This window comes from Phoxinus phoxinus, assembly GCF_949152265.1.
Source record: "Phoxinus phoxinus genome assembly, chromosome: 3".
Lineage (NCBI taxonomy): Eukaryota > Metazoa > Chordata > Actinopteri > Cypriniformes > Leuciscidae > Phoxinus > Phoxinus phoxinus.
This window is the reverse complement of record NC_136878.1, coordinates 31,123,082-31,135,792: the sequence shown is the minus strand read 5'-3', so window position 1 is coordinate 31,135,792 and position 12,711 is coordinate 31,123,082. Positions and strand designations below refer to the sequence as shown.

General features: G+C 36.2%; 1 protein-coding gene across 9 annotated transcripts in view; it reads left to right on the top strand.

Moving 5' to 3' along the window:
* mctp1a (multiple C2 domains, transmembrane 1a) overlaps positions 1 to 12,711 on the top strand; it is a 221,340-nt gene that overhangs the window by 89,566 nt on the left and 119,063 nt on the right. For all 9 annotated transcript variants that reach the window (XM_079607525.1, XM_079607523.1, XM_079607524.1 and 6 more), the window contains one exon: positions 8,074 to 8,191. In XM_079607525.1, the coding sequence (XP_079463651.1) occupies positions 8,074 to 8,191 (118 nt within the window). The remainder of the gene's footprint in view (positions 1 to 8,073; positions 8,192 to 12,711) is intronic.

Below are 12,711 nucleotides of genomic sequence, written 5' to 3'. Positions count from 1 at the left end.
ATCGCTTAGAGCACCTTTAAGCTGACTTATGCTTAAGACCTTACTCTGATTATTAGAAATAATTGCATTATTGGTGCGAATGTAAATGTCCCTGTTTGCATGCAAAATAGCTAGACAATAGCTACAGTTATGAGACAACTAAACATATCAAAGTTATTTGGTTACTCAATTTAATTTGCCTGTTGTACAATATGTAGGCTGTGTCGCTCAGCGTGAGTGCACTGGTGTTATTCCAAAAACATTTTTTGCAACATGTTACAGCAAAAACCAAGGACTGACAACCAACCAGAGAAACACAAGGGTATTTAAGCACAAGATAACAAGGGGGCTGACTTGGGACAGGTGCAGGTGAGTTGTCATGGAAATGAACTATGGTGGATATGGTAACAAAGGCTGGATCCCAATTGGCCTTGTGTACCTCCTTTGAGTTCACACTGGGTGACGTCAGGAAGTGCAGACCTAAGGGGCGCTGGTCTCGAGTCCACGAGGGCACGCGAGAGTGTATTTTGGGCTTGATGACATCATGCCCCCCAAAGTCAAACTGCCACAAACCTCCTTCCCTCATTTATCAGATTGGGCGTTCGCAACTTCGCAATGATTCCTGGGTAGGTAACTCGTGTGGAGGGTGCAAAAAGTGCCGAAGTCCTCATCGAGGGCACAAAGGCGGCGCTCGCAAGCACACTTCTGAGTGCTGACACCCTACAGACTCGTACACTTGGCGAGCATGCGCAATTTAAGGCCACGAAACCGCGAGTCCACATTAAGTGTGCAATTTGGGATCCAGCCAAACAAGGCAGGTAAAACAAGGGAAACAGAAACTGAATACAGGAAGTGAACATAGAAACAACAGTAAAAGATATTTCAACTTAAACGTCCAAAACACAAGACAGGGGAACAACACTGTAATCGTGACACCCCGACTAATGACTCATTTATTGAAGCGATTCATGTCAAATGAGATGTACGCAAGCAGTTTCAGTTCCGCTTTAAGTTTGTTATAGTCTGTTCATTTAAAATACATGTTGTTTGTAATGAATGGCCCTATAATTTATGTATTTTATACATGTATTTTTTTTTTCTGTTCTGAAAAGGCATTAAATTGAAAGGATTTAGAGTGAGGGGAAGTAAAATACGTTTACAGTGTTTAGAGTTTGTTAACATTTAGTTTTATTTACCAGTATTTTATATGTATGATTTCTGAATCTAATAATAAAATGTGACTTACACGTAAGGGTTAATGCCCGACGAGGTGTCCATTGTCAGGTTTTAATGGACGACGGCGAGGTGTGAACCGGCCGACGCGCAGCGGAGGACGGTTGCCTCCGCCGAAGTCCATTAAAACCTGACAATGGACACCTCGAAGGGCATTAACCCGCTTATACCATGGTCACTTGCAAAATAACAAATTTTTAAAACATTAGTTTATATTTTAATTAGTTTTACAATCGAAATCTAAAGTTACAAGTTACAAACAATAACTTGGTTTCCTTGGTTACGCCTGACAGTTTATTTAGGTGTCCTCTATCACTTTTTAACGGACACCCTGCAGCCAATCAGAATCGAGTATTCACCCAGACCATGGTATAACAATGATTACACCAATATTAAAAAGTAGGCCTATATTTACAAATGGGACCGTTTGCACCAATAAATATTTTACCCACATTAACTTTGGGTTTAATCACTGTTTTAATTATGAGGGGGTCCTTGGGAAATGTTCTACCCTATAAGGGCTCCCTGACTCCAAAAAAGTTTGAGTACTGTCTGAATACCATGATATACGAATGATTCAGTACTGTGGCATATATCAGAATACTATTGTATTGGCATCGTTGTTTCTTTCTATCATAAATCAAATCCATCAGTGATTGATTACATTGGTTTAATGGCAACAATATATTACTGTAGTGCCCACAACACATTTGTTGTTATCCAAAGCTCTTGGCCAGATGGCTGCCTGTCACTCTAATAGACATGTTGATTACATTTCTGTCACATTTGTCAATCATGGTAGTCAAATTGAATTATTGAGACACTATTGGACAGAGTCCAGACATGTTCACTGTTTGATATGTTATGCAGTTATTGATTGCTTCCCACACAGTGAAAAGGGAAAGTGTACACTGTTAGATCTACGTTGTTGCTTTTATTGAGTTTTTATCATTTTTAAAACATGAACTTTATATAAAGGCATTATTGAGAGTTTAAAATGTGAATAGTGTCACAGAGTAAAGGGATAGTTTACCCAAAAATGAACATTCAGGCTTTGTTTATTCATACTCATGTAGTGATTTTTTCTTCTGCAACATATAATGAGATGTTTATATGATGTTAATGCTGGTCTTTTCCATATGAAATTGAAGGATGATCAGGGTCGAGTAACTTACTAAACATAATATACAGTATATATAGTGCATGAAAGAGTTCCAAACGACTTATGCACTTTATTTGTCCAGAGTAATTGGATATAGCTTTGTGCGATTTGCCATGTCATGATCTGTAGCGGGACAAATAAGAACCAGTGAATTTTGGCTTTACTGACTAGATTTGATTTGCCATATTTGAATAGATGATCAGATTTTAGTGCTTTATTGATTATCAGTAAATAATGTCTTATTTTGAGGTATGTTCACACAAAGTTATTGTATGGCTTTGGCAAACTTCGGAATATAGCACATTTGATCCATTTTGGAGCTGAACAGCTGTGGTAACCACTCATTTTCACTGAACGCAGGCTTTTCCTTTTTTGTTCTGATGTGGAGGAAACAAAATCATATGTTTGGAACAAAATGACTGAGTAAATGATGACAGAATTTTTATTTTGAGTGAACTATCCCTTTATATTAATGCAGGTCCCTGTACACCTCCATTAGCATGACCTACATCTGAACCTCTTCTGGCTAACCTTAAAAAAAAGACACCAATGCAAATGCAATTCATCTCTTGCCACCTGCAGTGTGTGGAAATAAACAAATCTATCCTCTTTAGCCAAATAAGAGCACATCGATTATTTCATGCTGCTCCATACACAATCTGCTGTATGTGTCCAGATAACACCATGCAATGGAAAATACCTCTGTGATGAAGCTCCCATAAATTCATATATTTCACATCAATCATCAGTCATTAAACTTTTACCAGTAAACCATTGAAACGTGGTTGTGAGAGAACCATTACGAAGACATTTTGTAAACTGAGCTGGCAGTGTCATATAAACAGAACAGATAGTCGGCTCAGGCATGTAGAAGTGATAGCTCACTTTGGATGTGCTTGGTTAGTTACTCGATTCTTCAGATGAAGCATGTCTAAGTTTTTTTATTTTTAAAGATCAAAGTTAAATTATTTTTAAAGATTTTTTACCTTTATTCTGATAGGAGAGTGAAAGAAATGACACTAGCTTTGTTTCCATCAAGTTACGATTTAAACTTGTGCGCAAAATTTAAATATTGCATAAAATAAAACAACAAAACTTCCAGTTCCTGGGAAATTGACAAAACATATCTGTAATAAAAATGGAGGTTGTGGCAATTGGGGAAAGCCACTCTGGCTCTTTTTTTCATACGTCATAAATGACTTGCGCCTCACAGACAAAATGCAATAAATGCTGTCATGTTATTTTGCGTTCGGAGATGGATACCTAGTGTTTGGGAACACAATCGCGTCAGACAATTCTGGGAGGTAATTATAACCAACCATTCTGATGACAGAATTTGGCTCAGGCATTTCAGAATGACCAAACCAACATTTGAGATGCTGTTCAATGAAATTGTTCAATTATTTTCATTAACTCGTTAACTCTAATTCTGGTTAGACCAGTTAACCAATCAGATCCTCATTTGAGGTGAAATCACTTGAGTTTTTGTTTGTTTGTTGCGTATCGAGGGTTTTATTCAGTAAATGTTTTGCCATAATAGTTTATGCGCATGACTTCTTATCGGATAAAAAGCATTTCTGTCTCAATTGAGTGCAAACTTATTTTTAATGTGCATTTTTAAGATTTTAGGTGCATCTTGGCATTTCTATCCATCAATTTTGGTAACACTTTATTTTAAGGTGACATAGTTACACGTTACTACATGTACTTACTATAGTAATAGCAGTAAAATGTGCACAATTACAAGTAAATAACTCTAACCCTAAACATGACTCTATAGTAAGTACATGTACAGGTAATTAATATTACTCAGTACTTATTTGAGTAAATACAATCACCTTAAAATAAAGTGTAACCACAATTCTTTATGCAATATCCCGAAATTCAAAAACAGGTGGATGGAAACATAGCTGTTGACAAGTAGATTAGATCAACAAATAGTCTTTAGTTTTGAGACAAAACATAATAATAATAATAATAATAATAATAGTTGAATTAAATTCGAGTTTGGTTTGATTTTTCTGTGTGCACAATAAATTGTGTGCTAGTTGGAAAAATGTACATTACATGTAACTTGCATTTATTAATCATAGGGAATTAGATTGTTACGGATTGGAGTCAGTTTCTTATAGATGCATATGGATTACATATTACCACAGTTATACATACAGAGTGTAATTCTCAAATACTGTGTCCTTTTACATCCTACCGTAATGACACTTCTGACCCGTCTCTTACCTGGGCCATCTGTCCAGTGAAATGATGTCCATGTACCTGTAGAGTGGAATATTCTACATCCCGGTCATTATAAGCTTTTTAGTGTGTGTATGGAAGACTCCAGAGGCTGAAACTTCATCACCATCATTTTTTATTCATGAAAGACGCTTATTATGCAAAGCTCTGATCAGTTCCGCTAAATGCTTTTTGACCCTGGAGAGACATAAGAGAAAGGTAAGAGAAGGAGCTTTTATTTATCTTTTTGGGTCGTCATATTTAGTACATGTTTATTTCGTAGATGCTCTTGCCAATTATTGACTATTGTTCGAGGCGGTTGAATAAAAAAAGGAATCATATCATTCAGAGAGATGCAGGACAGAGGTGTGACTTAAAAGGACAGTTGTATCATCCAAAGGTTAAACTGAGTGTCTCTATTAAATGATGCGCTCAACAGAAACCCACAGGTGTGTCAGCTAATAATGAAGACTGACCTGACGAAATTATATGATCAGCTGAAATGTATATGCCGGTGTCTACATTAAACTGCCAAACACATCTACTAAAGGACTACCAGTAAATGTAATCTAGAATTTAAAATTGTATTTAAACCTGGAAATACATGCTTCTACTTAAATAATTTAAAACACAAAAATGTTAATTATATCACATTAATAATATGTATTTAAAGGTACACTATGTCATTTTTTTTTTCAAAATGAACTACATTTAAATAACGAGTCAATACATCGTCAATCATTGTGAGATTTTAAAAATAAAAAAGAGGTTAAAAAATGTCTGAAACTACACAGCTTGCAGAATCTTCTTTGACTCACTGTTAGCAGGTTAATGCAGCCCTCATCTCTTCTATTCACTCAAGATTTAGTTCTCAGAGGAGATCAGTCTGTTTCTAAATATTCATAACAACCTCTTTACACTATATTGTGAATATTTCCTAACCATAGCATAATTTTAGTAGTTTCAGTGTCATTATAGACTATATTAGCATGATGTGACTCTGAAACTGTTGTTAGCCTAATGTCCAATAGCAGTGGATGATACTTGACTCATTTACTATATCATCCAGTTATGTTCTCCTTTACAACATTACATACATAATCTTAAAATAGTTTTGAGGCCTGCCCATTCCTAATGCTTAATAATAGAGTGTGACTCAAAAAATATGATTGAAACGTCCTGATGTGAAACTTTTAATGATGCCCATTTCAGCTCATTGCCCTAATGCTCCTAAAGCCAGATGGCTAGACACCAGAAATATGTCATAATGAGCAAATTGAAACGGAAATGAAATTCTCAAACACAACAATAAGAAGGACCTGAGGGCACAATTACATTCCAAACCTCTTGTCATTCTTTAAGACTGAATAATAAACAGTATTTGTTGAGTGACAGTAGTGTCGGGGAGGGTGCTGTTTTATTCTAGATGAACTAGATAAAAAAAAAAAAACGTGAAAATTATCTTCTCTTGGCACTGGCAGTGAGGAGTGTTTTGTTTGTGCACTGGTTTAAGTGAAATATTTAGTAGGATCTTGCGAATATGACACTTTCTGTCTCTGTCTCTTCCTTTTACATTTTGCTTTGTCTCGTGTTCCTCGTGTGATTACCTGTGTTACGATGAAAGGTTTGTAAACATTCTTGACTAATTAAACCAGCTGCTCAATGGCTAATTAATCACTAGATGGAGTCTGGGGGATTTTACTCTCCACACAAAGTAAAAAGTGTGAGTGTGCTTTCACAAAAACAACCCTCGTCTCTCATTGGATCAATACACTAAGTGTAATATTGCAAACACGACTCACATACACTAACATCGCAGATGTAACTTCAGAGTCTCGAGCCTGTGAAACATTCTGCCACACCATTGACCATCATTCAGCAAAAGTGGCCATTTTACGATTATTCTGACACATTACATTTATAATATCACAAAAACTAAGTTGTTGGACAGTAAAAAAACCAACTATAGAAGCGCTTTGCATGCTGTTCACTTCCTCACACACACACACACACACACACACACACACACACACACACACACACACACACACACACACACACACACACACACACACACACACACACACACACACACACACACACACACACACACACACACGCAAAACATAACATATTTATTTAAACATACATATTTTGTACTTTTCAAATGAAATAATTTTTTTTCTCCATTACAAAATACAAAATAATAATTCCCTAACCCCATAACAATTTGTGTGAAAAGTTAATTGAAAAATTAAATTAAAAAATAATAATATTTAGTTATTTCCCCGTTTGCAGCACTCAAACAGCAAATGTTTAAGTTTTACTGTATTATAAGTAGTTGTATGTTGTGTTCATTGTTTTATTTGTGGGGGAAAAAAAACTTACTTTACATTACACTGCACCAGCAGCTAACCAGCAGTTTTAATTATGTGTCATATTGTGAATACTTGTTTGTCTAGAAGTGTGTGTGTGTGCGTGTGTGCGCATTGGTGTATGGAAACACAAGTGTGTATGGGTGTAGTTGCTTTATGAATTTCTGACAAGTCACCACATACTGTCCCTCATAGCAGTTACAAAGCAGTAAAGCAATTTACCACTGTGTACTAATATCCCCTTGAGTCTCATAGAGATTATTAGCATGAACCGCACAGCACACTATACACAACATATTTCTTATTACAAGAAACTGGTGACAGCACTTTAATAGAAGTTTGCAGAGTAATTGTTCTTTTAATATAAATGTGCAGATTGCATACAGCATGTTGCTGATAGCGCAGGATAATACCGTAGCAAAGACAAATAGAGGCAGGGACTCAGTGGTAAATACTGTAAACTCTAAGGAGTTTCAGATAATAAGTTATTGCTGAGTAACAAACTAGCTCTATTTTTAATAAGTAAAAAAAAAAAACAGTGTTATCAAAGAGCCGCTAATGGTTAACCCGACAGTCATCTGGAAATTAGCATTCCATCTTCTGTTGCAGTATAATCAGGTTTTAATGTTTCTCTGTTACTTTCTCAAGGTTTGATGACCTGCTCAGAGGCAGGGTAACTGTTAAATAGTCTTCTAACGACAACATAGTGCAGAAGATTAACATTTCCAGACCTTCACAGAACTATAGCCTGAAGTTTCCCAGAAGGGAAGGCAAGCGAGGACTGTGGCTCTTTTGAACATCTCAAGGTTGTAAGGTCTGGATTGTGTGATGGTAGAGGCTGAATGATTATGTAACTGTGAGGGCAAAGTGAAATGCGAACGTCCTTTCTTCTCTCTGCTGCTGGATATTACTGGAGCCTTGAAGCAGAGCTATTTCTGTTCTCTTGAGCTGCTCTATTCCTTGGAGAAGCTGATGTACCAACACTTCACGTTCTGAGTCTTCATAACATTAAACATGAACTTTATAGATTCCCTGAAGTGTGTGCTTGAGATACCTGTCTGACCTCCTCACTGTTCTCCTCTCCCCCTGTAGGGCATCAATATTGTGGAAGCAAGTAATGAAGAACTTCACCCCCCTTCAAAGCCAGGAATGTATCAACTGGACATTGTGTTGAAGAAGGGCAATAATCTGGCCATCAGGGACAGGGGAGGTATGTGCCCTTCTCACCACATTTATTTGACTTTTTTTTTGGTCTATGTTCTTGATTTTTACATATTTCTGAGGTTCTGTTGAGCTGCTTTTTGCTTTGTTTCATTTTGCCACTCAACATTCACTGTCAATAAGGTGACATCATTAATTAACTGGGTTTATTCAAAGAAATAAATCATCCTTAGGTTCAACAAAAGTAATTTTTAAAAATGAGGGTAACCAACTATATATTTTTTAAATTAGTCAAGCATTGCTGGTGTGTGTGTGTGTGTGTGTGTACATATAGCGTATGTGTGCTAATAAATCAATTAGTCTGATTAATGAATGGTAAAAAAAAAAAGCATATTAAAATCAATGTGAGATTCATGATGTTGGTTAAAGGGATAGTTCACGCAAAAATGAAAATTCTTTCGTCAATTATTCAACCTCATGTCATTACAAATCTGAATGCCTTACTTGTTTCTGTGGAGCGCAAAATAGGATATTTAAAAAAAATTAGGTACCGTAACTATTTTGGTGACACATTCAATAGACCTTATTCAGAACAGCGTAATGACAGGTGTGCAAGCGAGGCTGTGAAGGACTTACCATGTTTTCAATAGCATCCGCTATAAAAAGCTGTATAAAGCTCTTAGATCACTTATAATTTTCCACAGCTCAAATTGTCTTTTTTTTTTTTTGCCAACTAAAATTTCTTGGAAACATATTTTTGCAGTGTTTAGTCAGCAGAACAATCCAAAAACCACACTTCCATTCCTTACTTTCATTCAAAGATGGCGCTGTTGTGACTAAGGTCTATTGACCAGTTCTATTCTATTGTATGTATAAAAAAATAAAACACTGAGACATGATATAAAAAGTCATACATGGTTGAAACGACGTGATGATGACTACACATTGACAGAATATTAATTTGTGGGTGCAAACTCTTTAACTTTATATCTCGATCAAAATCATAATGGATATTTATTGTTAAACCTCTAGCGCCCCCTTTTTGTTCTGCTAACATGACTTGTTTTCTGAGAGATAAACTTTGAGGAGTGAACAAACGGAAATAGTCAAGGCTAAATAGATCATCTGCTGTGGTCACCTTGACTTGTGTGTATCTCATCAGACAATGACTCTTACATTCCTGGCCATTACTCCAGACCTGCTCTGAAATGCTGGTGTCATGTGAGTGAATGCGCATTAGTGCTTTTTGAATGGCAGAGGGGCTGGATGGAGCAGTAATGGTCTCATTAGGAGCTGGATGGATGGTGCAGCAGATCTGTTCATACTCCCTCTGTCTCCCTCTCTTTTTGACTCACCCAAATAGACACACGCGCTAAAATAATGAGCAGAGACCCCGGCAGCTCACCTGCCCTGAGACTCCAGCTTCTGTTGTGCGAGTGAGTCAGACAGTCAGTCAGTCGTGCTCTCCCTTGAGAGGAATCCTGAGTAATCCAGAGACGAAAAACTCTCACGCTTTCCTCCAACGATAATAGAATACATGGCTGAGATGAAAATCATTCATCCGTGTGATGTAGTTTAACATTTGAATAGCTAAAATAGTATTGCTTTGCATACATTTTGCAAGTTTTACTTTCAAACACAAACTTTGCTTTATGGCTCCTGCATAAATTAGCATACCGATGTTTATAATTATCTCTTTGATTAACTCAATACATCTAGACACGAGAATGAAATTAGCATGTTTATTACCAACCGAACAGGCACTCTCTACAAGTCAGTGACCTCTGCTTCTTCTCATTTCCACTGTGTTTATCCAGTCTAATAAAAAAGGATGTCATTTACTGAAGGATTTTGTGGTATTTACAGTCCCCTGGGCCATAGAAGTGCATGTTGGTCAAGATTTCTGGTTATAATAATAATCATAATAATTCAATTTATTCAAAATGTGCTTTTCTTATAGCCAATGTCCTGTGCGGTTAATTTACACAGATTATATAGCTAACATCACAATGTGACCCTTGTTATTGTATAGTTATTGTTGATTATGTATAATCAGCTTATGTTACCAAACCACAGCTCACCAGTTGTTCAAAAAAGACTTGAGTTAAACGTGCAGTGACAAGCATGGTAATGGTAACACTTTAGGTATAACTGGATATTAGTGACATTAGACATGAACAATGAAAAATGATTAATGCATTAAACAAATGTTGTTAGTTCTGTAAGTAGTTCTGTAAGTTATGTAATGCATAAACTAATGTTCATATGAGACCTCATTGTAAAGTGTTAGTAAGGAAATATTCAAATAGTAGTAAATACTTAAGTAGTGGTAGTAGTAGTAACCAAAAAAAAAAAAAAGATATACACTATAAAGTTTAGGGACTTTGTAAAAAAAAAAGAAGCTTTTGAAATAAGTAACCTATGCTCACCAAGGCTGCATTTATTTGTAATATTGTAAAATACAATTACACTATAAAATCATTGTTTTTAATATATATATTAAAATGTAATTTATTCCTGTGATGGCAAAGCTGGATTTCAGTGTCACAGGATCCTGCTTTCATGATTCTTTAGATCCCTAATTTCACTGTCAGAAAGAAATCAACATGCTCTGAGAACAGACAAAACAGTGACGATTGAGAGTGTTGAGTCTGTTCTTACTTTTGGGTTGCAGATTCTGTGTGTTCTGCTTGTTTTAACCTTGAGTTATGGATGATTGTTGTGTGTGTGTGTTTGTTAGGTTGGTGTGGACAGCTTGGCAGGAGCTGATCCAGGATTATAACATCAGGTTTGGTGTTTCCTGTTGTCTTTCTTTTCTTTGGCATTGAAATCCGATCTGTCAGCATCTGTTAATGATCTCTCTCTGTGTGTGTGTGTGTGTGTGTGTGTGTGTGTGTGTGTGTGTGTGTGTGTGTGTGTGTGTGTGTGTGTGTGTGGAGGAAGTGAACAGCATGCAAAGCGCCTCTAGTTGGTTTTTACCGTCCAACAGCTCAGTTATTGTGATATTATTATAAATGTGATGTGTCAAAATAATCGGAAAATTACCACTTTTGCTGAATGATGGTCAAACTGTTGTGGCAGAATGTTTCACAGGCTCGAGACTCTGAAGAAGACTCTGAAGTTACATCTGCGATGTTAGTGTGTGTCGTGTTTGCAATATTACACTTTAGTGTATTGATCCAATGAGAGACGAGGGTTGTTTTTGTAAAACCACACTCACACTCCATCCTCTGTTATTGCTCATTTTACTGCAGCGTTTCGTGACTTTACATTTGCATTTTTTACTTTGGCGGTCTGCCTTCCTCTAAAACCACACACTCCATTTATTACTCATTATGTAGATAATAACAAACAAACTCAAAACAGTTTGTCATTAATTTGCTATTCTAGACTAATTGTAAAAAATGGATGTTGATCACTTAGATATTATGGTTAGACACAAATTGCTTGGTTTTAATATTTACTTTGATGTACTTTTGAAGTAATAGAGCAAAATGTACCTACATAAGTTACAGGACTAGTCAAATTGACTGTATTATTGTAAGGGTGGTTTCCCAACAGTGGTGACCAATCAGCAGAGTACAGCTTCCTCCACCGTAGGGGTGGGCGATGAGACCAAAATCTTATATCACGGTATTAGTAATTTTACTTCACGATAACGATATATATCACAATATAGTATTTTTTGTTGTTGCTTTAAATAAGGTTTTTATTATATCAATATTTTTGAAACCATAGACATTTCATAATTCTTGCCACCAATGTCAAAACCAAAAAATGAATACTAGCCTAAATAAACTAATTACAAGCAACATGACAAAAAAAATTCTACATTAGCAAAGACACAACTAAACTAGACCTACCTGAAAAAAAATTGCTACTGTAAATAAGAAATGCTACATGATTTGTACTACAGAGTAATCAAATTAGCCTATATATATATATATATATATATATATATATAATAAAAACGGATGCAAATATTAAGCTTTTGTGACACATCTTGGTCTACAGGCCTTGATCACTGCCAGGACCTCTATGCCATTAGGAAGTCCAAATGGCCCTTAGAGGGGGTTGAAACAAAGCAAAATCTTTGTTGATTTTCATACTTGCATGTCAATAAAGGCTTAGGCTATTATTTTAAACCAAAAATAAAAGCATGTAGTTACTCTCATGTCGTCTTAAGCCCGGGACACACCTAGAAGAAATTGTTCCCCGTCTGCTTTTTTTCGTGCCGTCGGTGAAAGAGGGAACTCCGATTGGCTGAACAGCTTAGTGAACCAGTCAGTGCACGAGAATAATAGCAAAACAGCAAGCAAATAAGTCAAAACGGTCCAGATAGAAGGCTGTTCTAATGTTTTGTCATCTTACCTGAGTGTTCCTTAGCGAAAATTTCAATATTAACATGAGAGGAGTGGAATAAATAAAGTGTTTAGCAGGATTGATATTCAAAACGGTGAGCACGCACTGCTTTGTTTATGGTTTGCGTATCTGCAGCCTGCAGCATCGGGTTTTCCTTTTTGAATGACGAATATAGATGAATATATCTGCAGAAATAGACACTTGTCT